This window comes from Leucopleurus acutus (assembly GCF_964270905.1).
Source record: "Leucopleurus acutus genome assembly, chromosome: X".
NCBI classification, from domain to species: domain Eukaryota; kingdom Metazoa; phylum Chordata; class Mammalia; order Artiodactyla; family Delphinidae; genus Leucopleurus; species Leucopleurus acutus.
Genome location: NC_139148.1, coordinates 101657695 through 101681772, shown reverse-complemented (window position 1 = coordinate 101681772; position 24078 = coordinate 101657695). Strand labels below are relative to the sequence as shown.

The following is a 24078-nucleotide window of genomic DNA, read 5'->3' as shown; positions in this document are numbered from 1 at the left end:
ATTCGAAGAACAAAGGAGTATGACAGATGAGATAAACTTTTTTGAATTGGGTGGTGGTACAGGGAGAAGTTAGCTTTACTTTATGGTACTGTCAAGTGGTGAAGTTGCAGGAAAATACTGGGGCAATTATCTTTACTTACTGATATGATACTGGGATTAACCTCATTGTTTCCTATTTCTTTCGAAGCACTATTCTACCTTCGTTGGCCAACCACCTTTTCTCCTCCCAGTAATTAGCTGCCATTGACTGGAGCAGATGTGCTCTGTTTATCACAGTCCTAGGGTACTAACCAGTCAGCATGTTTAGTACTTTCTTGTGGACATGATTGTCCCATTGCTCGATTGTGTGCAGGCACTGAGAAAAACCTCCATGTATGAGTTTTCTATTGCTGCCATAACAAATTGCTGCAAACTAATGGCTTAAAACGTCACAAATTTGTTATGTTATAGTTTTTTAGGTCAGAAGTCTGGTATGGGTCTCACTGGGCTAAAATCACGGTGTTGGTGGAGCTGTGTTTGCTTCTGAGGCTCTAGGGGAGACTGCATTTCCTTCTCGTTTGGATCATTGACAGAATTCAGTTCTTTGCAGTTGTAGAAGCACCAAGGTCCTTATCTTCTTGCTGGCTGTAAGGCAACAGTTGATCTCAGCTTCTAGAGGCCACCAGCATTCCTTGGCTTCTGGCTCCCTTTCTGCATCTTCAGCGCCAGCAATGGCAGGAGTCTTTTTCACATCTCTCTCTCTCTGACCCACTCTTCTGCCTTTCTCTTCCACCTTTAAGGGCTTAACGTGATTAGATTGGAAGGTGCAGGGGCTCGATTGAGTTTTTGATTTAAAAGCCTTGAATACTGTATTTTAAAACAGTGAGATTTTGAGAATGAAACGTTGTGAGAGTGATACATTAGAGAGGCAAGCTCATTTGAGTGTTCGTGGACAACTGGGTTAAACTAGTGCCTTTGCCATCGCTCTGTCCTTCCTCTCTCCCCATCCTCTCTCCCTCTCCTTTTCTCCCCCCCCCCCACTTGAAAGTCTCTCACTGAAGTTATTTCTACAAATTTTAAAAGACCTTTGCTCATTTACAGCTTGCCCTGTAACATCTTCTATTTTCACTCTTTGTTTTTCTGGTTTCAAAAATATAGTGCTTTTCACTGATCAGTGAGATCAGAACATATCTTAAAAAGAGCATAAGTATCTTATTCAGGATTCTTGGACTCTAAGAGCTGGGAGGAACCTTAGAAATCATTCATTGTCATACCACTGTACCTTGAAAGAGAATGTGATATTTAAGTCTGGTCACTTTTCCTCCATCTGTGTACATTCAAATTTGATGAGTTAACTCAGTCTTAATTTATATTTCCTTTTTATTCTTTTATCCCATTTCATCAATTGTATTACAAATTAATGTTAAAAACCAGTTTACAACAAAAACTTCGACTAGATTTCTCTTTATACATGTGATCACGCCAGAGATTTTTCTCTTGTCCTACACTGAACTGTGTTCCTAATTAACTCACAGTTCGATCTACAAAATACTTTGAAATAGAGTTTTGAAAAGTATATGGATGTTTTAGGTTGTAAGTAGATTATCCAATAGATAATCCCTTAGCATCACTAAACTGAAGTGATTTTCATTCATTATGAGCACTTTCCCTCAAAGGATGTGCATATGTAATCATTTCTGAATGATTCACAGCTAAACAAAAGTTCATGAAACTGGAACCAAAATTTTCGTCTAAAGTAGACCAGTGACCTGGCTCATTAGCATATTTTTCATAAGCATATTGCTGAAGTATATAGATAGATGCAATTAGAGACTTTTCTTTCAAATGATGTGATCCACCATCATATGTTTGGCTTTCTTTCATATAATTATAATTGCAGATTTTATATATATATATATATATATATATATTTTTTTTTTTTTTTTTTGTCGCTGTGTTGGGTCTTCGTTGCTGCGTGCGGGCTTCTCATTGCAGTGGCTTCTCTTGTTGCGGAGCACGGGCTCTAGGCTCATGGGCTTCGGTAATTGTGGCTCATGGGCTCTAGAGCGCAGGCTCAGTAGTTGTGACTCACGGGCTTAGTTGCTCCGCGGCATATGGGATCTTCCCAGACCAGGGCTTGAGCCTGTGTCCCCTGCATTGGCAGGCGGATTCTTAACCACTGCGCCACCAGGGAAGCCCGCAGATTATAGTTTTGAATAGTGGATATTATTTGATTGCTGATGCAGCCTTGCAGATTGCCTGATCTGGGATGAATAATCCTTTAAAATAAAATAGCAGTAAGGAAAGTCGATGTTATTTATTTATTTATTTTGGCGCTTATATGCTAAATATGAACTGATACACTTCTGTACCAGGGAGCAAAGTTTGCAATTAGTTTAGTTACTGTGGTTTATATGAATTATGCAACATGGTATTTGTTAGTAGAGGATGTTGAGAATTTATTATTATTTTTATATCACTTAGTCTTTTGGAAAGTAATTATTTCTTTCACTGTGATCTCTTTGCAAGCAAGTATCCCGCCTGCTCTTTTTACATATCTCCTAGTGCAGTGGCTGGCGCGTAGCAGGTGTTCAGATGTTGAGTTGATGAATGAATTTTTAAATATTTATTTATTTATTTATGGCTACACCGTGCAGCATGTGGGATCTTAGTTCCCCGACCAGGGATCCAACGCAGGCCCCCTGCTTTGGAAGTATGGAGTCTTAACCACTGGACCGCTGGGGAAATCCCCAATGAATGAATCTAGAGAGAGTAGTTTTTAGGTCTGTAGCCTTGTGCAAATTATTTCACTCAAAGTGTGTTGCATTTCTTCATTTCATATATCGAGGAATCTAATAAATTACAGTCTTGTTAGAGAGTAAGTTACAGCTATCTTTCCTACGAAAAGAACTAATCCAAAATCCTGATTCTGTTCCTTGCTTGTCGATAAGTACCATGATGCTGACACAGACTGAAAGTAATTTTAATAGAAGCCATTTACCAGTGACCAGAAAACTTTAGTCATGGTTCATCAGATTGTAATTTGATAAAGAAAGTAAGATTATAATCTCTTCCAAGAGAGCAACTACTCTTAAAGTTGAGAGTTATTTGACTTATTTTCACATGTCCTTTACCATGAGGGGAAAACTATTTTAGACAAATTTCTGTTTTAAAACTAGTATGTTTGTACTTAATTGATAATGTGTTTTCTGTGTATAGTTTGAAAACAAGAATGGCTGACTAGGATAAAAGGAAATCTGAGTAGGGTTTAGGAAAAATAAATTTTAAATTAGTACTCAAATAAATGATCCACATTTACTTATGTTCTGAATTGTTTTATACTTAAAAAGGCTAAACCCGGGGCCACGGCAGTGAAAGCGTTGAGTCCTAACCACTGGACCACCAGGGAACTCCCAGCAGATATTCAATTTAAATTAACTAAGTTTTCCTCCTATCAGAAATATTTTAAATAGATGCTTTTACACATTGCTTGGTTAACAATAGGACAAAAAGGCATAGCAGTTACTAATGTATGAAAACAGCATATTCTAAAGCAAAACAATTGATAGTTTGTGAATAAATTTGGATTTTTATTTATTCTCAAATCATTAAATATATATTTACTTTGAATTATTTGCCAAAATGTGCAACTAGTTAAGGAGGGCTAGTCCAAGAAGGCTTGAATGCAGGAGCGTAGGATATGGCTTTTGTTCAGCAAGCAGAGAGGAGTGATTGAATACTGCTCTTGGAAAACTGTCTCCACTAGTGAAGGGGCTTCTAGTGTGTGGAAACCTTTCCTCCTTCACAGCTCCCTCCCAGAGGTGCAGGTCCCTTCCCTATCCTTTTGTCTCTGTTTATTCTTTTTTCTTTTGCCCTACCCAGGTAGGTGGGGGGTTTCTTGCCTTTTGGGAGGTCTGAGGTCTTCTGCCAGCGTTCAGTAGGTGTTCTGTAGGAGTTGTTCCACATGTAGATGTATTTTGATGTGTTTGTGGGGAGGAAGGTGATCTCCACGTCTCTCTCCTCCGCTATCTTTTTTTTTTTTTTTTTTTTTTTTTTGGCGGTACGCAGGCCTCTCACTGTTGTGGCCTCTCCCGTTGCGGAGCACAGGCTCCGGACGTGCAGGCTCAGCGGCCATGGCTCACGGGCCCAGCCGCTCCGTGGCATGTGGGATCTTCCCAGACCGGGGCACGAACCCGTGTCCCCTGCATCGGCAGGCGGACTCTCAACCACTGCACCACCAGGGAAGCCCTCCTCCGCTATCCTGAAGGTCCCCCCGGTCCTCCACCCCACCCCACCCCACCCCGTCTCCCCCCGCCCCGCCCCCGCCAAAACTATAAATACAATCACAGTATGTGAAGATGCTATACTGTAACAAATATGTAAGTTATGTTACTAACCAAATCCAAGGAAGAGGTAATAGATACCCAAAGTGTGGTAGGGGCAGTGAGAGTGGAGAGATGGTGAAAGACACATACTAGAGAGATACTTAGTAGTACTTTGTCAGTTGCCTGGGCATAGGAGAGGGGGGAGAACTAGGGGTCTAAGATGACTGAAATATTTTGATGATAACAACTTTATTTTAGAATCCAGAATATCCTATCTATGTCTCTCTTGAATGCGTGACATCTAGATACATTTGAGATTCCTGAACTTCCTTCTGACTGACCAAGCTTCCAGGAATAATCATTAAGAACTATGTAGTCAAATTCATTTCCCTTGAGAGTCCCTTTAAATAAGCCAGTTTTCTCCTTAAAGCATGATCTAGAAAAAGATTGGATTTGGGACATTTAAAATGACTTATTGCTTCAAGAAATAGCTTGTTGTAGATGGGATGAGTTGAGGGGAATAGCATTTAGGCTAGCATTTTCCAACTAGCTGGCCAAACTTTTGACACCCTGACACTCATCTTGGTGAGTTTTCTCTGTGTCCTTCTCACCTGCACTCTGAGAGTCAGAAATTATAAATTGGGGTATGAAACACTGGTTTAAAGGACGGTATGGAAGGAAGGAAGGGAATGCTTCTCTCTTGCTTAATATCCTTCTGTCCTATTTGTCTCAAACAGACGGAGGCAGTACTTCATTACTACTTCACAATTCATAGATCGCTTCTGCAAAACACATACACAGTCTGAAAATGCTCCAATTAGCTTCTATTCAAAATTCCCACTTAGATGACTGGGAAATGTGAGTGCTGGATGCCTCCTGTCATGTTGTTTAAATTATACGGTCTGCCTCTACCCTTTTTGCGTTCCACCCAAGAACACAAACTTTCTTTAAGCCAGAGACCATAATGTTCCTTAAAAGAAACACCTTTCCCTCAAAGTGGCAAACTCCTCAATGAATTATAATTTGCATCTACTCCCTCAAAAAAAAAAAAAAATAACCAGTCTCCATTTCAGGAAGTCATGACCAATTTTATCAAGAATACTTAATATTTGGGGTAAACATAGTCATGGTACATAAATACTTTATGCAAAGGACTCCTTCCTTAGCGTTGCTGTACGATGGACAAAATCTTATAAAAGTGTTTTTTTTTTTTGCGGTACGCGGGCCTCTCACTGTTGTGGCCTCTCCCGTTGCGGAGCACAGGCTCCGGACGCGCAGGCTCAGCGGCCATGGCTCAGGGGCCCAGCCGCTCCGCGGCATGTGGGATCTTCCCGGACCGGGGCACGAACCCGTGTCCCCTGCATCGGCAGGCGGACTCTCAACCACTGCGCCACCAGGGAAGCGCAAGAGGGATAAGTTAAAGTCTTAGAGCTAAGTTTTATTTAAAAAAAAAAACCTTAATGGTGAGGCAAATATGTACAAAGTGAAAAATAATGTTAATATGAAAAATTGTACTAAAATTAGACTTTTTGCTTCGCCAAGCTCCACGTCTGAAACAAACTTGAGAGAGCTATCCTTAGTGTTATTCTCAGACTCTTTGGGTTTAGAGTCTGTCTTCTGATTTCTCTTTTTGTATTACCTTCCCCTGTCTTAAAACTATTGGCTGTCATATTAAAACATTGGTGTGATTAAATCATATTGAACATTATATTTAAATGAATGATTTGATACATTCATTGAAATAATTAGAGGTGCTGCTAGGTCACTGCAAAATCAAGGTTGAGATTTGTTACATTTATTACAGGCTTTGAAGACAGAATCAGTGGGACTCGTAGAGCTGCCAATTATAATTCTTAAAACATGGAGTACAATTGGCTGTTACTTTTAAGTTGGAAAGTCTTACTCTTTATTGTTTTTTTTTTCTTATCATGTTTCCTTTTAAAAGAAAAATAAACATGCCCTTAAGACCTGGTCATGAATTACTGACTTTGCAAAGCTGAATATAACTAGGAAATTCAGAAAAGACAGAAAAGGATTGGATTTTTATCACTTGATTAATGATTCCTCCTGTTCCCAAAGAGATTTGTCTCAGTGATTTCTAACTGGTTTTGAGTTTGTGGAATCTGCCTTTATAATAAACTCTAAAATTGGATAACTTGGATATTTGAATATTTAATAATCTGAAATTTTAGGCATGTGAAAGCTCAGTTCTTTAATAATACACTTTTGCATTGATACGCACTATAGCACCATAGTCAAATTTCAAAGTCAGTGAGCTACAGATAATAGGAATAAAGTGATACTTTGGTTAATATAAATCCTCTGGGAGCAAAAAGCTCCTTTATAGAAAAGTGGCATGCGTGTTGGAGCTCTGGTTCAGTTTCTTCATTTGGGGATAGAAGAAGGAGAAGCCATGCTCCTGACCTCAGGTATAGCTCAGACTTCTCACTGGCCAGGCTGGTGCTGGCTGTAGGGGGGCAGGGAGCATCCTTTCAGAGGATTATAACTATTTCCTCTGTGCACTGGGAACGGGACTATTGATGGTGATGGGAGTCCGTGCTGTTTCCCCAACCTACGCATCCATATTGCTCTCTCTCTCCCACCACTACCACTGTGTACTTGCTCACCTTATATGGCTTCTTAAGGCAAGGGAGCTTCGACTTAGCTTTTTTTATGTAGTAGGTATGGAATCAACATTTAGAATTCATTTTTTTTAATTGAAGTATAGTTGATTTACAATGTTGTATTAGTTTCAGGTCTACATACAACATAGTGATTCAATATTTTTATAGATTATACTCTTGTATTTCTGCTTCAGGTATCTATCATCTGTCTATCTATATCTTTCATCCAAATATTATGAGAAATGTAAAGAATGAGAAATAGTATATAAACCAAGCTTCCAAACAGTAGAATTTTCTAGTCTAGATGCATGAGACTTGATGTAGTTTAATTGGTATATGAATTTTAAAAGGTGAAGGAAGACTAAAGTTTTGAAATATGGTAGACAGAAGGAGCAAACATTAATCTGAAAGTGTTTCAGGGACAGGATTGAGGTATTCAATGCAAATGCTTTATGGTTTGGATAATTAACTTTCATCCTGTTAGAGTAGACTATCATTTGTCATTCCATTTGTTTAGCCCAATTCCCTCATCTGTGTCATAGTGCTATTTCTGTGATGGCGATGGGTGGCTTTGGAATTCAGAATCTGTTCTTTTGAATGTTGGTATCCGTAATGTCAAGTTCTCCCTAAATCTGATCTGAGGTATATCCTAGGATATGCTCCCTCCTGACCCCATATGTGTTGGGAGAATGGCATGAGAGATTTTTAGCATTGGTACTGTTGTTATGGAAGTAGTGGTAAAAGTGGGTAATTTTAGACTGAAGTAGTTCAACCAACAAATTGCTTCCCTATAACAGAATGTGTCTCTCTGAGATCTTCCTCATGTTTATAAATTAAACACTGAAACGTTGATTGCTTTATGGCCTCTACTCTGCTATTTTTCGTCTTTTAGGCTTGGTGTGATGGGAACAATTTGGTCTCTGGAATCAGACTCAGGTTCAAGTCATAGTTACCAGATTCATGGTGAGGCCTTAAACTCTCTGAGCTTCAGTTTCCTGTCTTTAAAATGGGATTGTTATGAGGATTAAGTAGCATAGAGAACGTGTCTGGCACACTGCCTAGTACACAGCAGGTGCTGGGTAGATTGTCTTATTCCTATGTTAAAACTGACATCAGCTATTTATTAATGTGATTTTATTTTACATGTGACAGACATTTGCATATAAAGAAGCTTCTTTACTTTGGAAAATCATTTTACAGTCTGGCCCTATCACCTTGAAAGTTTTTTCTCTTTTGTGGGCTCTGGTAGATAGCTGCAGCAGAAAAGAAAGCGTCAGAAAGGTTAGCAGCTATTTTATATCATCTATGCTAAAGATTTCCATTAGCAGATTTATTGCAAGTTGACAATAATGTACTTATACTTATGTCATTAAAAAATACAAATAACTAACCAAAGCTTTATCTTTTCTTGACTTCTTTCAGGCAAACACCTTGTTAAGGAGACACGTTCTCCATAGTTTCTTAAATAGTGATTAATTTACGCCTTCTTAAGAGAAGTTGCTCCCACGGGGAGATCGGGGACATCAGCTCCGTGCTTTGTGACCACCTAGAGGGGTGGGATAGGGAGGGTGGGAGGGAGATGTAAGAGGGAGGGGATATGGGGATGTATGTATCTGTATAGCTGATTCACTTTGTTATACAGCAGAAACTAACACAACATTGTAAAGCAGTCATACTCCAATAAAGATGTTAAGAAAACAAAGAGAGAAGTTGCTATGATATTTATGATTTCCTTGTACAGTGATACCGTAAATGTCATTTTAGTTGGGACGTATCTTTATTTTTTTATTTTTTAAAATCTTTTATTTATTTTTTAAAGCAGTTTATTTATTTATTTATTTTTGGTCCTGCCGTGTGGCTTGTGGGATCTTAGTTCCCCGACCAGGGATTGAACCCAAGACCCCTGCAGTGGAAGCGCAGAGTCCTAACTACTAGATGCCAGGGAATTCCTGGGACATATCTTCAAATATTTTAGGTTTTAAGGTGTTTTTCTTTTAAAGAAAATACCAGGCTTATTTTATATATATTAACTTACTTCATGAATTGGAAATTTTCCTTCTTAATTTTAAAAACACTTCCTTATTTTTCTTAATGGAAATTGAGAGAATGTGTGTGTGTGTGTGTGTGTGTGTGTGTGTGTGTGTGTGTGTGTGTGTGTATCATTCAGTTTTTGATGGGAGGCGTGAAGGAGAGCTGATTCTAAATTTTGTGTGGTAGGAAGATTATTAATATCTTTAGAATTCAATGGAGAATGCATACTTTGAATCTATAGAAAAATCAATGGGAAATGACTAATATCATCTTAAGCTTTTAGTTTATTTCTCATGGGGGAAGGAAATACCTTGACGGATTTAGCACTCAAATTCAAATGAATGTGAGAACAGGTGGCTGAATTTTTCCCCCACCTGCCAATGCAACTTTATAGCAAGAAATGTTTCATTTAGCAAATGCTACAGCTAGCAGACACTTCTCTGTTTCAGAGCAGAAAAACAAATGGCGGGGGAGTTCTTCTTTGAAGAAAGCCTTTTTCTTGATTTTCTTTTTAAATTGTGACTGTGAGAAATATGTATTTTCTTTTTCTGGGGGACGGGTGGTGAAGCGTGAGTCAGTGCCTTGATTAACCAAGCTGACTTGTTGTGTTGTTATACCATTCATGACTTTTATTTTTGTTTTGTTTTGTTGTTGTTGCACTTCTTGCACACCAACCCACTGGCGCTGACTTTCAGTTAGAATAATATTATTACTCTGGGAAATTGCAGTATTTGAATAATACTTTTGACACTAACTCAGAAACCCCTGTTCTTTTGTTCCGGTGGCATTATGTTATTAGAATTACATACATTGTTAGGTTTAACCACTTTGTAATGTGGTAGTCACAAGCAAGAAGTGCTGTCAAACTGGTCAGGAGCTGAAGAGAGAAAAGTTAAAGGCATTGATATACTTTTACCTTTCTGGTTTTTCTCTGATTCACTTATTTTTTTCCCGCAGAAATGAAATCAAGTAAAGTAAAGGGAACAACTTGACATGTATTCTGATTGTCTTGGGCAGTATGTTTCCTCTGCAAGTGCATGTATCCTATCAGCGTGTTTTATTGAGACTGATGAGTGTCCTAAGACTATTTGAGGCTTTGGAGCCAAATGATGCAATTATGAGATACTCTTCCCTTCCCCATATGGCGTACCAACAAACCCGATTGCTATAGTGAATTCTAAGTACACGGTTCTTCATAGAACATCTACCAAACTATTACCTCTACAGAACTATTCATTGTAGAAAACGTATTTGAACCAGATTGACAGACCACTCTTGCTGCAGCCCACCCACCAGTAATACACAGTCTTTTATTGTCATGATGTTCAGTGTAAAAAGGAAAAGAATGTGTACATTTGATGATTTTAAATTTTTCATTAAAAAATCCATGAGTGAACAATGCCATGCCGATGACAGGGGCTTAATATTTGTTTGCACTAGCAATTTTGAGAGTATATCTTCTACTCTACTCTTTTATAAGTTTACAGATTTGCTTCAATTTGCATATTCTGGAGTACGAATGGAGTTGAACATTTTTCTATCTGTTAATCATTTGTACTTTTATATTTATGAATTGTGTCCCTATGTCATTTACACCTGTTTCCCTTGGGGTAATTTTTTAAATATGGAAGGCTTTGAGGCAACATTACAATGTTAGTATCATCCTGTTAACATGTGACAATTGCTTAGACTATTTCCTTTGTCTTCAAATACTAGTACAAAGAAATGCCACAGTCTCTGTATGTTTGGTTTGACCACCTTTGCAGAGCTTTCAGTAAGACCATCAGGCAGTGCTTCCATCTCTACCTAATGCTCTTCGAAAAAGTAATTGTTCTCTTTGAGCAAGTGCACTTGAGTGACTCATGTACACTTTGTGAAAGATTGCTTTCATGCTCTGTGGTTAGTCACTGTTTACAAAATAAGATGTGTCCAGCGGTAGTGGGGCGGGCGGGAATGGTGTGGTAGCAATATGTAGACGCTGGAAGAAAAAGATTCAATTTTTCAAAAGAAAATTGATGAACACAATCTCTCCCATGAATAATTTTACAGTTTTGATGAAATAGGACTATTTGGACGGGGTTTGCTTGATTCTAAATTGGCATGTAAAAGTGAATCCAAATAACAATTGTTTAAAGCCGACTTAGGAATTATTCTTCCATGAGTTTACATAGGACAAAAGCCTTTCCACATAATTATCTTATAAACTTCAAAGCTATTATGTACTTATCTCCTGGAAACAGTTGATTTTTCAGATTGATGGACTGGAGGAGAGCAGAGGTATTCTATTATTAGGCAGTCTTGGAGGAGTTAGTGGTAATTAATAATCCTACTGTGTTTCTGACTGCCAGCGTTACCTCATGGAGTTAACTCTCAGACTGGGAAGTTATTTAGAACATGAAATTTCTTTAGAAAATCTGTCCTGAGGAGGTTAATCCCTCTGTACTGGGGTTTCTCAACCTTGGCATTCTTGAAAGTTTTGCCTGAGCACTGCTTTGCCGTGGAGACCTTTCCTGTGCCTTGTAGGATGTTTAACAGCATCCCACCAGATGAGAGTAGCAACGCCTCACTACCCTGCGACCACATAAAGTGTTTCCAGACATTGATGCCCCTCCCCGCACTGAGAACCACTGCTCCTTTTATTGCTTTCAACCATATGACTTAGAAAGGATAAGATTAAAAATGTTATTTGTTCTTGGAATTACTCAGATAATCATTCCTTTAAGGATAGTTTGATGTCATTGTGGCTTGGAGTTTGCAGAGAGGTTTCACCTCCTTGCACTGTTGAAGAACAATGCTCTTCACATCCAGTCAATAGACTTAGTGAGTAGGAGATAGAAGAGAATATTGAATCTGCTGGGGAGGTTGACATGACATGTGCTGTTACTGATGCAGAAATAATAGGGAATGTTCTGAATGTTTAAAAATCAAAAGATGTTGATAAGAAGTCATGAAAAAGATGATTTTAGTGAAGACTTCTTTAGCTTTTGAAGTAATTAGTTAGAAAGCCAGACATATTATCTTGCCAAGAATAGGCTGCATTTTTATATTCTGCCTTTCGATTTTAAGAGCAAGAGACAAATGACATGGAAACAAGTTGTGGTCTGTAGTTTATTAAAAAAAAGAAATACAATTTCCAGGATATGTCATAGGGGCAGTGTGGTTTCAGCTTTACTCCTGTCCCGTTTACATCTGTGGTTCTGTGAAATAATAATTGACGGCCATTTAAGGCACCGCATGATAAAGAAATGTCTCTGGAATGATCCACAGAAATGAGATTCTGTATTCATTCAGATGACATATATTAAACCTCTCATGTGCCAGGTTCTGTGCAGGGAACAGAAACTAATGAAACATTCTGCTTGAATGTCCCATTAAAATAATTCTGGATGAATGGAAAATTTCTGGTTAGGGGTACCAGTCACCATCAATCTATTTCCCACTTTTCCATTTGATTCTGTAATTAAATGTCTGTCTGCGAAAGCTGGTTAAAAGTATCTGCAAATGTATGTATGCTATATATCATGTATATAATTTCTTTTAAAAAGCTATTTCTGAAGCTAGTGGAAAACTATATTCATTTTCTTTTATGCTTGTTAAAATCTTATTTAAATTATTATCTTCTTTATTAAATATCCATGAGAGTTGAATAAAACATGGTTATATATTATTAATTCATTTTTTGGTTATACTATGGCTCTAATATCGTTAAGAAGAATTGATGTCACCCTTAAGGCCAGGATTTTTGCTAATTATTGCAGGATTTAAAACCATTTGGTTGGTGTCAAAATTCAAAACGGAGGATCTTTGTTAAAAGTACGGTATTGCTGTAAAACTTTTTTTCCTATTAAAACTGATCAACTTAGATTATAGGTATGGTAGGGAAAAGGTGAAATCTTTATGATATTGGATAGACACGAGTTAGAGAAACCAATAATTCAACCTTCGGGAAGTTAGAAATAAATAGGAAAAAGGCATAGTTCTAGCACTTGGAAATCCATTCTTCCTTCCTCCCTTCTTAATGTCCATTTTAGCAGTCTGCCCATCATGAATGCACAAACCCGTTCAGAAGCATGGGGCTCCCTGCTCTCGGGTGACTCAGAAACAGTTTTAGCAGTGTACGCTTAAGGAAACACAAGTCTGCCTAGTCTAAGGAATAATGAAAGGTTGTACCACAATGGTCAATTTTTAGTGTAACCTGAGGCCTTTAACTATTATTTCGCCATTTTCTCTGTGAAACTAACTACAGGTTGACTACAGGTTCTCTAATGCTTTTTATGGTCCCTGAAAAATTGCTAATGTGATATATACACGGGCATAGCTTACGTTTATTATTTTTATTATTTGTTTGTTTGGAAAGATGAAAAGGCCACTACACTGTAGCTGTTTCGCTAAATAATCCCAAGTGATTATTTAGTGAGAGATACTGCTAGAAAAAGGAATTCTTTCATGTGTAAATTTTTTTGTTCAGCTGGGGTTGATTAGAACTATAGTAACACAAGAGGAAGTAATGTATTAGGATGCCACAGTTAATCTTTGACTTTTACTTATGGGGTCTTTGGAGTTTGGAAACAGACTAAACTTAGATTCAAATCCTGTTCCAGTCCCTTTAATAACTTTGTGACCTTAGGTAAGTAATTTGTAACCCTTCTGTAGCTCATTTTCCCTACCCTTAATAAAAAGGAGATACTAGTAATACCTGTTGCAATGGATTATTTTGAGGATTATATGAGATCATGTGTGTAAATTTCTTGGCAAGTACCTGATATATAGTGACTGTTCAATAAATGATAAATGTTACGTTTACCTTTCTAAAAGTAGGGATTCCAAAGTAATTTTAACTGTGAACAACACAATTTGATGGTATTGCTACCCAAACCACCCAATACCAAAACAATTACTCTGGCACTAGAGAAACAAACCCTTTGTAATTATAGTTTTGAGCCAGCTTTTAGTTGATTTCTCAGTTCCCATTTATCTATTCTGACCTCGGAAAGCTTTTTACAAATATATATCTATTTCTTCTATGATGTAGAATGGTATGAGCCTAAAATACAGTGAAACAACATTCAGTATATTCCATAGTCAGATGATTGGCACATAATCAGAGAGTGTCTGTTTCTCTAAATCATCCAGTTGTTGTGAATTATATGACAAGTTTTCATTTGTTTTTCTTTCTGATTTAAAAACCTTTTCAGATCTCTAGTGGAAGAGGAAGATCAACACATGAAATTGTCCCTTGGAAGCAGCGAAATGGGCCTCTCCTCCCATTTGCAGTCTTCCAAGGCGGGAACCACACGCATCTTTACCAGCAATACCCACAGTTCTGTGGTGTTACAGGTAATCTCACTGTTGCATTATTCATAGCTTTAAAAACCACCCAGGGTTTTTGTGGTGTGGGATGTCACTAGTGGGAGAGGTTGTGCCTGTGTGTGGACAGGGGGTTTGTGGGAACTCTGCTCAGTTTTGCTGTGAACCTAAAACTGCTCTTTAAAATAAAGTTTATGAATAAGGAAAACAAAGAGCAAACAAATAGAGGAGAAACCTTGAGGGGGGGGGGAACTGCATACCTTCCTGATGTTAAAAAAGATTCTGAGTTCATTCTTTGTTTCATTTGTGTAAGGGAGGTCTTGCTGTCATGCCACATTCTTACAGAATGTTGTGTCTGGCAACGTTGACTTTTCATTATGTCTCAGCCAAGGTAAATATCACAAAGTCCCCATATTAAAGTTTCTAGTTCCTCCCTCACAACCTATTTTCCCAACACCTTTATCGTAGTTCTCAAGATCGCATTTATTTGGTGTCTCAACTCACATTGGCAATTGTAGGTATGGGAGTAGGGGTGAGGGCCGCTGGACGCAAACACGCTGATACATGCAAGAAGTAATAACTGACATCAAAGGAGAGGACAGAAAAACAATAGAAAGCCAAAAGAACACCAAAGCCCTGCAATGTGGGGCTGTGTAACGTAGGGATAAGCAGTCCAAGTACTTCTGGCTATTGTGGACACTCCCTGACCTCGGTGGATGTTGCCGAGTTACAGAGCAATAGTGTAATGCTTGATGTCCATAAATTCCTGTTAGATATAGTCAAATTATATCAGGCTTCTCAGCTTAGTAAGTTAAGGAAAATAAATCCTTCTAAATCTATTTTTTAAAGAAATTTCCCCAGATGAATTTGGTATGAATGCATGATAGTCCAGGAGTATATAGTATATAGTATAGCATATAGCATAACGGGAGACGGAAGCTTGCACTTTGCTGTGTGGCCTCGCTGTGTCATGTAATTTCTCTGGGATTCATTTTCCTTATCTCCAGACTATGACTCTCCAGTGGGAGATTTCTAAATTTTCTTCTAGTTCCCATCTGTGATTCATTGAAATCTCATTTTTCCAATGTTTCAATTCTAATGGGATCTGGTTCATCATCTCATCAACAGAAATGAGAGGGTCAGGAAGGAAAAGCTTCCCATCTCCTGGTATCTTAGTTTATGTAAATGGTTTAATTGTTGGTTTTACAAGATTACGGGAGGAAGAGAATAAGGGGTCAAACAGTTAGGAAAAGCATGAAAGGAAGAGGTTTTTTGTTATATTAAAGTACTTTCTCTAAAGAAACATAGAAACTCACTTACCCCTCCGCTATACTTCTGCCCTATCCATGACCATAGTCATGTGTTAAAGCCAATTTTTGTGGTCCTGCTAATTTTTAAAGTTTACCTTAAACCAACTAATGAAAGCCACTGCAGTGCAAAGAGATTTAGAACAGTGGTCCTCAAATTTTATTGCATATCAGAATCACAAGGAGAAGGGCTTGTTAAACAGTGAGCAGTGGGCCCCATCTCAGAGTTTCTGATTCAAAAACTCTGAGGGTCGGGCCCAGAAATGTGCATTTCTAACAAGTTTCCAGGTGATGCTGTAGGTCCAGGGAGCATACTTTTTGGAAACACTGTTCTAGAGGCAGGGTCCTTTTTACACCAAGAGAGATGGCCTCTCCCTTTCTCCCTATGTATCATATGGACATTACAAGTTATTGTTATAATGGGGACACACCGGAAGTAGCTTAAATATCCATCAGTAGGGAAATGGTTACTTAAATTATGTTGCATCAAAACTGTGTAATACTGTGCAGTCACTAAAAAGAGTGAGCTAGATCTGTGTGTACTGAATGGGAAGGAAATATTAAATGAAAAAATAATAGGACAGCTGTGGCATAGCTACACAATGGAATATTATTCAGCTCTATAAGGGAATGAATTTCTGATACAAGCTACAACGTGGATTAACCTGGAAAACATTATGCTAAGTGAAAGAAACTAGTCACGAAGAGCATATTTTATACGATTCCATTCATACGAAATTTGCAGAATAGGGAAATGTACAGAGACAGAACATAGACTAGTGATTGCTCAGAATTGGAGAAAATCAGAGGATATAAGGATGATAGCTAAAGGATGCGGGGTTTCTTTTTGAGGTGATGAAAAATCCTAAAATTGATTGTGGAGATGGTTGTACATATACTGAATTGTACAGTTTAAATGGGTGGATTGACATGTACTCACTGCTATATTTAAAATGGATAACCAACAAGGACCCAATGTATAGCACAGGGAACTCTGCTCAATATTCTGTAACAGCCTAATTGGGAAAACAATTTAAAAAAGAATAGATACATGTATATGTATAACTGAATCACTTTGTCGTACACCTGAAACTTACACAACACTGTGAATCAACTATACCCCAATATAAAATAATAAGTTAAAAAAAATAAATGGGTATATTGTATGGTATGTTAGTTATATCTTAATAAAGCTGCTTAGAAAAAAGTAACAGGGCAATATATATTGTATAATCCCGTCTATTTGTAGAAATAATATACAATATGTATACATATACATGCATGTAAATGCATAGCAAAAGGTCTGGAAACATGGCTGGTGTTTGGTGAATGATGTCTTACACTTTGCTCTGGGTAATCCTGCACTGTTTAATTTTTTTTTACTATGGAAATATTTTTGTGTCTAACTTAAAAAATATAATGGTGACCAAACAGTTGTAGCTGGGTCTTAGAACCCTTAGCTCTGTCACGTTTTAGCTTGGCTTTTGTTGGTCTAGGCTGGCGGTAGGAATGGAGATGTGAAAGTAACCCGAGAGTTCATTCTTTCTTCAACTGATTTTTTATGTTATAATATTTTCTGTGGTGGTGTAGAGGTACCACTCCATATTGCTATTGAAAAACATTGTATGCTCTCTTTAAAAGTCTATTAAGGGCTTCCCCGGTGGCGCAGTGGTTGAGAGTCTGCCTGCCGATGCAGGGGACACGGGTTCGTGCCCCGGTCCGGGAAGATCCCACATGCCACGGAGCGGCTGGGCCCGTGAGCCATGGCCGCTGAGCCTGCGCTTCCGGAGCCTGTGCTCTGCAACGGAAGAGGCCATAACAGTGAAAGGCCCGCGTACCGCAAAAAAAAAAAAAAAAAAAAAAAAGTCTATTAAAAATTATGTTCTCACTAACTGAGATTTTTTAAGTCCAAGCACTAACAGAGACTGGGGTTTTTTGGTATCTAATCTTAGGTGTATGGTTGTCAAGGGAACAAGCTAGAGAAGTGTTTAATGTGTAAATGTTATCATTGTTTTAAAATTAGCAATCACACAAGCTCCAGCTTCAAAAGGCATTGAAAGTAGCTGTCAGGGGAACAGATCCATGGGGAAAAACTATTTAAAGAAGTCTCACTCTGAAGGATACCCTAGTGCACAACTACAGTGGGAAGGACATGAGTTTAGGCTAAAAGTGGAATCCTAGTTACCAGCTACTTATGTGACTTTGGGAGAGTCTCTATCCCCTACGGGCCAGTTTCCTTATCGGTAACGTGCGTAGTGGATGTGAGGATTAAATGTGACAATTTATGGGAAAGTAAGGTGCATAATAAATATCCACTTATTTTCCTTCCGTTTGCGCCAAACAGGGAAGCTGTCAGAGGAAATGTTGATCAGAAGTGATGGGTGTGCCAAAGAAGGTGTCCATCTGGTTGGCTTGATCTGCTCCAGCAGACTGTCTCCACTGAATAGGCTTCTGGAAACTAGGCTGTCAAAGAAAGTGCCTGGAAATAATTTTGATACCAGATAGGCTTGAATTCCTAGAATTCTGAACAAATTCCGGGAGAATTCATGATGGAGTTAGCAGTGCAAAATACTTTTACTCAAGTAAGGAAGATTAACCAGGGTTTGCTTAAGTAGTAATTGGTGAAATCAAGAATTATTTCACTTCCCTCACTCCTTTACTACTGCTACAACTGTGGTTACTTCTCATGGAAAACGTCCCTCCTTTGGCTTCACCCTGTTATCCCAGGTTGTTAACATCTTTTAAACCCCGTACTATGGTGATTCATCAAATCATACCCTTCTTAGCATCTTCATTTTTTTAAAGTAACAACTTTAATTTTCATCTATATTATCATCTTGTATGTATCCATTAGTAGTCATTCCCCATCTACCCCCAACCCCTAGACGATCATTAGTCTACTATTTATCTCTATAGTTTTACCTATTCTATATATTTCATGTAAGTGGAATTATACAATGTATGGTCTTTTGTGACTGGCTTCTTTTACTTAGCATGGTGTTTTCAAGGTTCCTCCACACTACAGTATGCATCAGTGCTTTTTTCCTTTTTATGACTAAATAATATTCCGTTGTATGGGTATACCACTTTTATAAAAATCCATTCATCCATTCATGGACATTTGGGTTGTTTCCACTTTTTGGCTATTGTGAATAATCATGCTGTGAACATTCATGTGTGAGTGTCTGTATGGACATGTTTTCATCTATCTTTTGTATATACCTAGGAGTGGAATTGTCAGGTGATATATCATTGTGTTTAATCTTTTGAACAACTGCCAGGGTGTTTTCCCAAGTGACTGTGTTTTACATTCCCATCAGTAAAGTATGAGGATTCCAATTTTTCTATATTCTTGCCACCATGTGTTATCTATCTTTTTGATTATTGCCATACTAGAAGGTGTGAAGTGGTATCTTACGGTTTTGATTTGTATTTCCCTGAGTGCTAATGATATTGAGCATCTTTTCATTTTTGCTTATGGCCACTTGTATGTCATCTTTGGAGAACTGTCTCTTCAGGTCAGTTCTCCATTTTTTTAGTTGAGTTATTTATCTTTGTATTATTCAGTGGTAAGAGTTCTTTATATATTCTAGACACAAATCCCCTAGCAGATACATGATTCGCAAGTATTTTCTCCCAGCACCTTCAGTTTTGTGGTCCCTTATTGGTCTTCCATAACTACTCTGCCAATCTTCAGTCCTTTATCCATTCGACCATATGATCTTTGCTACTGCTTTACCTTAGTAGAGTTAATGGGACAGATAGTCAAGGCAAATTTCTGGAAGACTTCTGATTTTTCATTATTCCCTAAACATATGTTATTCTTTTATACTTAAGTATCTTTGCACTCATCCCTTCTCCCTGGAATGCCCTTACTTAAATTTCTTGGTCTGGTAAACCCCTATTTATTCATAACGATCCATCTTAAATGGTAAACGGTAGAACTGGAATTCCAGTTTCGGCCTAAACTCACATTCTTCCCACTACAGTTATGCAGTGGGTAATTCTGCAAAGTGAGACGTCCGAAAACAGTTTCTCCCATGGATCTGTTCTTCTGACAGCTAATTTCAATGCCTTTTAAAGCTGGAGTTTGTGTAACCTAGGCAGAGTTGGCAGCTTCTGCTTTACCCCCCTCTTAGCCCATCAATATTACCTATCAGTGAGATCCACAAGATCTAGAGTCTAATTTGTTGTTTCTGTCTGCGTATGATCTAGTGCTGGGGTACATGGTGAATGATTAATAAATGTCAATAGATTATAATGATTGTTATTTATTATTAATATTATTATTATCATTGAAAGGGATAATACATATAAAGAGCCTAGCCCAGTACCTGGCACAGAGGAAGTACCCAATGCTTTTTACTGCTCTTATTGATGTTGTTTATGGAATAAATGAATTTGGATAGCACTTATAAGTCACCTTCACATATGCTTGCCTCATTAATATGTGAAACAATTTTGTGATGTACAAAAGGCAACAATTATTATCCCCATTTTATAGATTGGGAAACTGAAGCTCAGGAAAGTTAGAAGGCTTGCCCAAATTCACTTGCCCACTAAGGGACAAAAACCAGGACTTGAACACAGGTTTTCTAAATGTAAATTTGTATTTCTTCTAATCTTGCTCTAAAATCTATTCTCTTTTTAATGTCCTTAAATATTAAGTTTTCACTGAATATAAATATAAAAAGATATATTAAAGGCTAAAAGATAATTTGGCACGAATGATACAGTAAAGATTTTATTCTTAATAGAAATAACAGAATTACACAGAGTGTCTTCATGCCTGCCTGCCCTTCCTCCCTTCCCCTGTCAAAATGGGGGTGAATGGGGGATCCAAAGAGAAAAAAATGTTAACAGCCATTTGGAAACATCCCTGTTAGGACAAAGAGGCCATAAGTAGAGTACCATGTTTCAGCCTATCAAGCTTGAAAACGCCTCCCGGCTCCAGATGTCTAGATGCCTAATGGATATTTTCTCATGTTAAGATTGGTGCCTATCAGATTGCTCTTCCATACTGCCCTCCATTTTACCTATTTATTTTCTCTGTTCAACTTTAGTTGTAAAGTCAATGACAGATTTGGTTGTATTGTCTCAAGTTATTATCTATGTAATAGACTGCTAAAGAAATGGCTTTTCTCAAGAGCCTATACAAATTAACCTGCATTGCTTTCCAGTGGGCTAACTTCATGAAATACTTATCCTAAGGTAAACGTTTGGGTTGCTGATCGTGTCATGTTGATGAACTGTACCCTATTTAAAAGTTTTATGATCATAAGATAAGCAACTTTTAAAATATATTATTAGCATAAGAAAGGCATAATGATTTTAGAATAAGTTATATTTTATAAAAGAGGAACTTGAATAATCCAGATTGTTGAAGTTTTTATTAAAATGATACTTTTTATTTCTTTATTTCAGTTTCCTGAATGTCACCTAGAATATAGGGAAATGAATATATAATTTTTCTTGGGGATAGTTCTTCAGGTACTCAGGTTAGGGTACAATAGGTTATTCTAATACTTCCAGTTGAGTGTGTATCTTTAAGTAAGTTGGAAGAGAGTCTACCACCTTTCCTTTTAGGCCACTTTACTGTATCATTACCCTGCTCTTTCAAATGAGTATTTTTGTTGTTTTGATATTTAGCATGTTTTAAGTGATAGAGAGGACCAGTACATACCAACCGAGAGTTAAATATGCTCAAATACATACTTTCAATTTCTGATTGTCTCTTGCTAGTATATAAAATACTGTTTGTTACTGATTATTCATCTTGTATCTTGCAACCTTGAAAGACTGACTTACTAGTTCTAGAAGCTTTTTTGTAGATTCTCTAGGATTTTCTACAAAGACAACCATTTTACCTATAAATAAAGATAGTTTTATTTCTTCCTTTCCAGTCTGATGCCTCCTATTTCTTTTTCTTGCCTTATTGCACTGGGTAGAAACTCCAGAAAAATGTTGAATAGAAGTGGTCAGAGTGTACATTCTTGCTTTGTCCTAATACTAGGGGGAATGCATTCATTCTTTTACCATTAAGTGTGATGTTAGGTTAGGTATAGATTTGAGGAAGTTTCTTTCTGTTCCTAGTTTGCTGAGAGTTTTGTGGGTTTTTTTCCAAATTGAAATTGATGTTGGATTTTGTCAAACACGTTTTTGCACCTATTGAGATGATCTTATCATTTTTCTTTTTTAGTCTATTAATGTGAATTATATTAATTGATTTTTGAATGCTAAAGCAACCATGCATTATAGGAATAAACACCACTTGCTCATTATATATTATCCTTTTTATATATTATTAACTTTGATTTGATATAGTAGGAATTTTTGCATCTATGGTCATGAGGGTCTTTGGTCTTAGTTTTCTTTGATTATCTTTGTCTGGTTTCAGTAGGATAATAGTGGCCTTGTAGAATGAATTGGGACATGTTTCCGCCTCTTAAGTTTCTGGATCTGTTTTTGTAGAATTGGTGCTATTTCTTCCTTAAATGTAAGGTAGAATTAACCAGGGAAAATTCAGTTTTATAGTATATATATGGCTACTCAGTTTATCTATTTCTTCTAGAGTAATTATTAGCAACTTGTGTCTTTCAAAGAATTTGTCCATTTCAACTGAGTTGTCAAATTTATGGGCATACAGTTGTTCATATTTTCTTGTTATCCTTTTAATATTTGTAGAGTCTCTACTGATATCACCTCTCTCAATGCTGTTATTGATAATTTGTATTTTCTCCATTTTTTTCCCCCTAATCAGCCTGGCTGGAGTTTTATCAGATGTATGAATCTTCTCAAAGAACCAGCTTTTTGGTTGCTTTTTAAACATTTCTCTATTTTCCTGTTTTATATTTCATTCATCTCCACTTTGATCTTTATTATTTCCATTCTCCTATTTAATTTGGAATTAATTTGCTCTGCTCTTTCTAGTTTCTTGAGGAAGCTGAGATCTTTCATCAGACAGATAATAGTCTTTGCTCTGAAATCTATTTTGTCTGATATTATAGTCATGCCAGGTTTCTTTTAATTCGTGTTAGCTTGGCATATCTTTTGCCATCATTATACTTTTATTTTTAACTAACATACAGTAAAACCGATTTTTTTAAATTGATCTATACATATGTGAGTTTTCACAGATATATTGTTTCATGTAATCATCACCACAATTAAGATGCAGGACTGTTCTATTATCCTAACGTACTCTCTCTTTTTTTTTTTATAAATTTATTTATTGTATTATTTATTTATTATTTTTGGCTGTGTTGGGTCTTTGTCGTTGCGCATGGGGGCTTTCTCTAGTTGTGGCGAACGGGGGCTACTCTTCGTTGTGGTGCGTCAGCTTCTCATTGTGGTGGCTTCTCTCGTTGTGCAGCACATGCTCTAGGCGCGTGGGCTTCAGTAGTTGTGGCACGCGGGCTCAGTAGTTGTGGCTCATGGGCTCAGTAGTTGTGGCTCACGGACTCTAGAGCGCAGGCTCAGTAGTTGTGGCACACGGGCTTAGTTGCTCCGCGGCATGTGGGAACCTCCCGGACCAGGGTTCGAACCCGTGTCCCCTGCATTGGCAGGCGGATTCTCAACCACTGCACCACCAGGGAAGCCCCTAACATACTCTCTTGTTACACTTGGTAGTCACACTCATCCCTACCTCTAAGCCCTGGATACTACTGATCTGTTTTTTGTCACTGTGTTTTTGTCTTTTGAGAATATTATGTAGATGACATCATACAGTCTGTGAGCTCTTGAGACTGGCGTCTTTTACTTTGTGTAATATCTTCAAGATCCATTTACTTTGTTTTGTGTATCAGTAGTCTATTCCTTTTTATTGTTAAGCAGTATTCCACGGTGTGGAATTTTGTGGGGTCTCTTTTTCCTGATCCTCCATCTCCACCATCTCCCCAGTACTCCCAGTTCTGTAGGGCTCTCCTTATGGTCCTCTGGCATGAAAGCTGGGACTTCATCTGATCAAAAAAGGTTCCTCTCAGAATTTTAGGAATTTGCTGTCACCACTCTTACCACTGTCACTGTTGCCACCACCAGTGCCTTGGAATTGCCTGGGGATTGGGGCTCAGAGGAAAACAGAGGGAAAAAAAGTGAAATGGATCTTTCTCCACTCCCTGTGAGCTTTCAGAATCCCTTTCCTTGCTCTTCCAGCCAGAAGTAGAGCTTTCTCAGTCTGCTCCCAGATGACTGCCTCCAGGTTATATGATGCCTTAAGTCCAGGCTCGGGTACACTGGGGGGAAAAGTAGGGAGTAGGGTGGGGACTCAGCATGAGTTTGGTGGCACTTTTCCTTTCTGATTTCTTCCCCAGTTCTTCTGTTTTCATTAACGTATTTTCTATGTATTTTTAAGCTTTGTGAGGTGGAACCTCACACTTATTCTAGAGCAAACTTTTTCCCAGTACTGAGACAAATCCTTTTGAGTTCTTTACCCAAAGCCCTAGTATTATGAGGTTACCAGTCTTGTGGTTTGAATAGGATCTGTTTCCAGCATTTGGCGAACCTTGA

The 24078-nt window shown here is 37.8% G+C and overlaps 1 protein-coding gene across 7 annotated transcripts in view; it reads left to right on the top strand.

Moving 5' to 3' along the window:
- KLHL13 (kelch like family member 13) overlaps window positions 1–24078 on the top strand; it is a gene marked incomplete at its 5' end in the record, with an annotated part of 111924 nt that overhangs the window by 60019 nt on the left and 27827 nt on the right. For 6 of the 7 annotated variants that reach the window (XM_082865392.1, XM_082865391.1, XM_082865387.1 and 3 more), the window contains one exon: window positions 14155–14296. In XM_082865392.1, coding sequence (XP_082721518.1) covers window positions 14155–14296 — 142 coding nt within the window. Of the gene's footprint in view, window positions 1–9421; window positions 9478–14154; window positions 14297–24078 lie in introns of those variants that run through there. The other variant, XM_082865389.1, reaches the window with a different exon arrangement.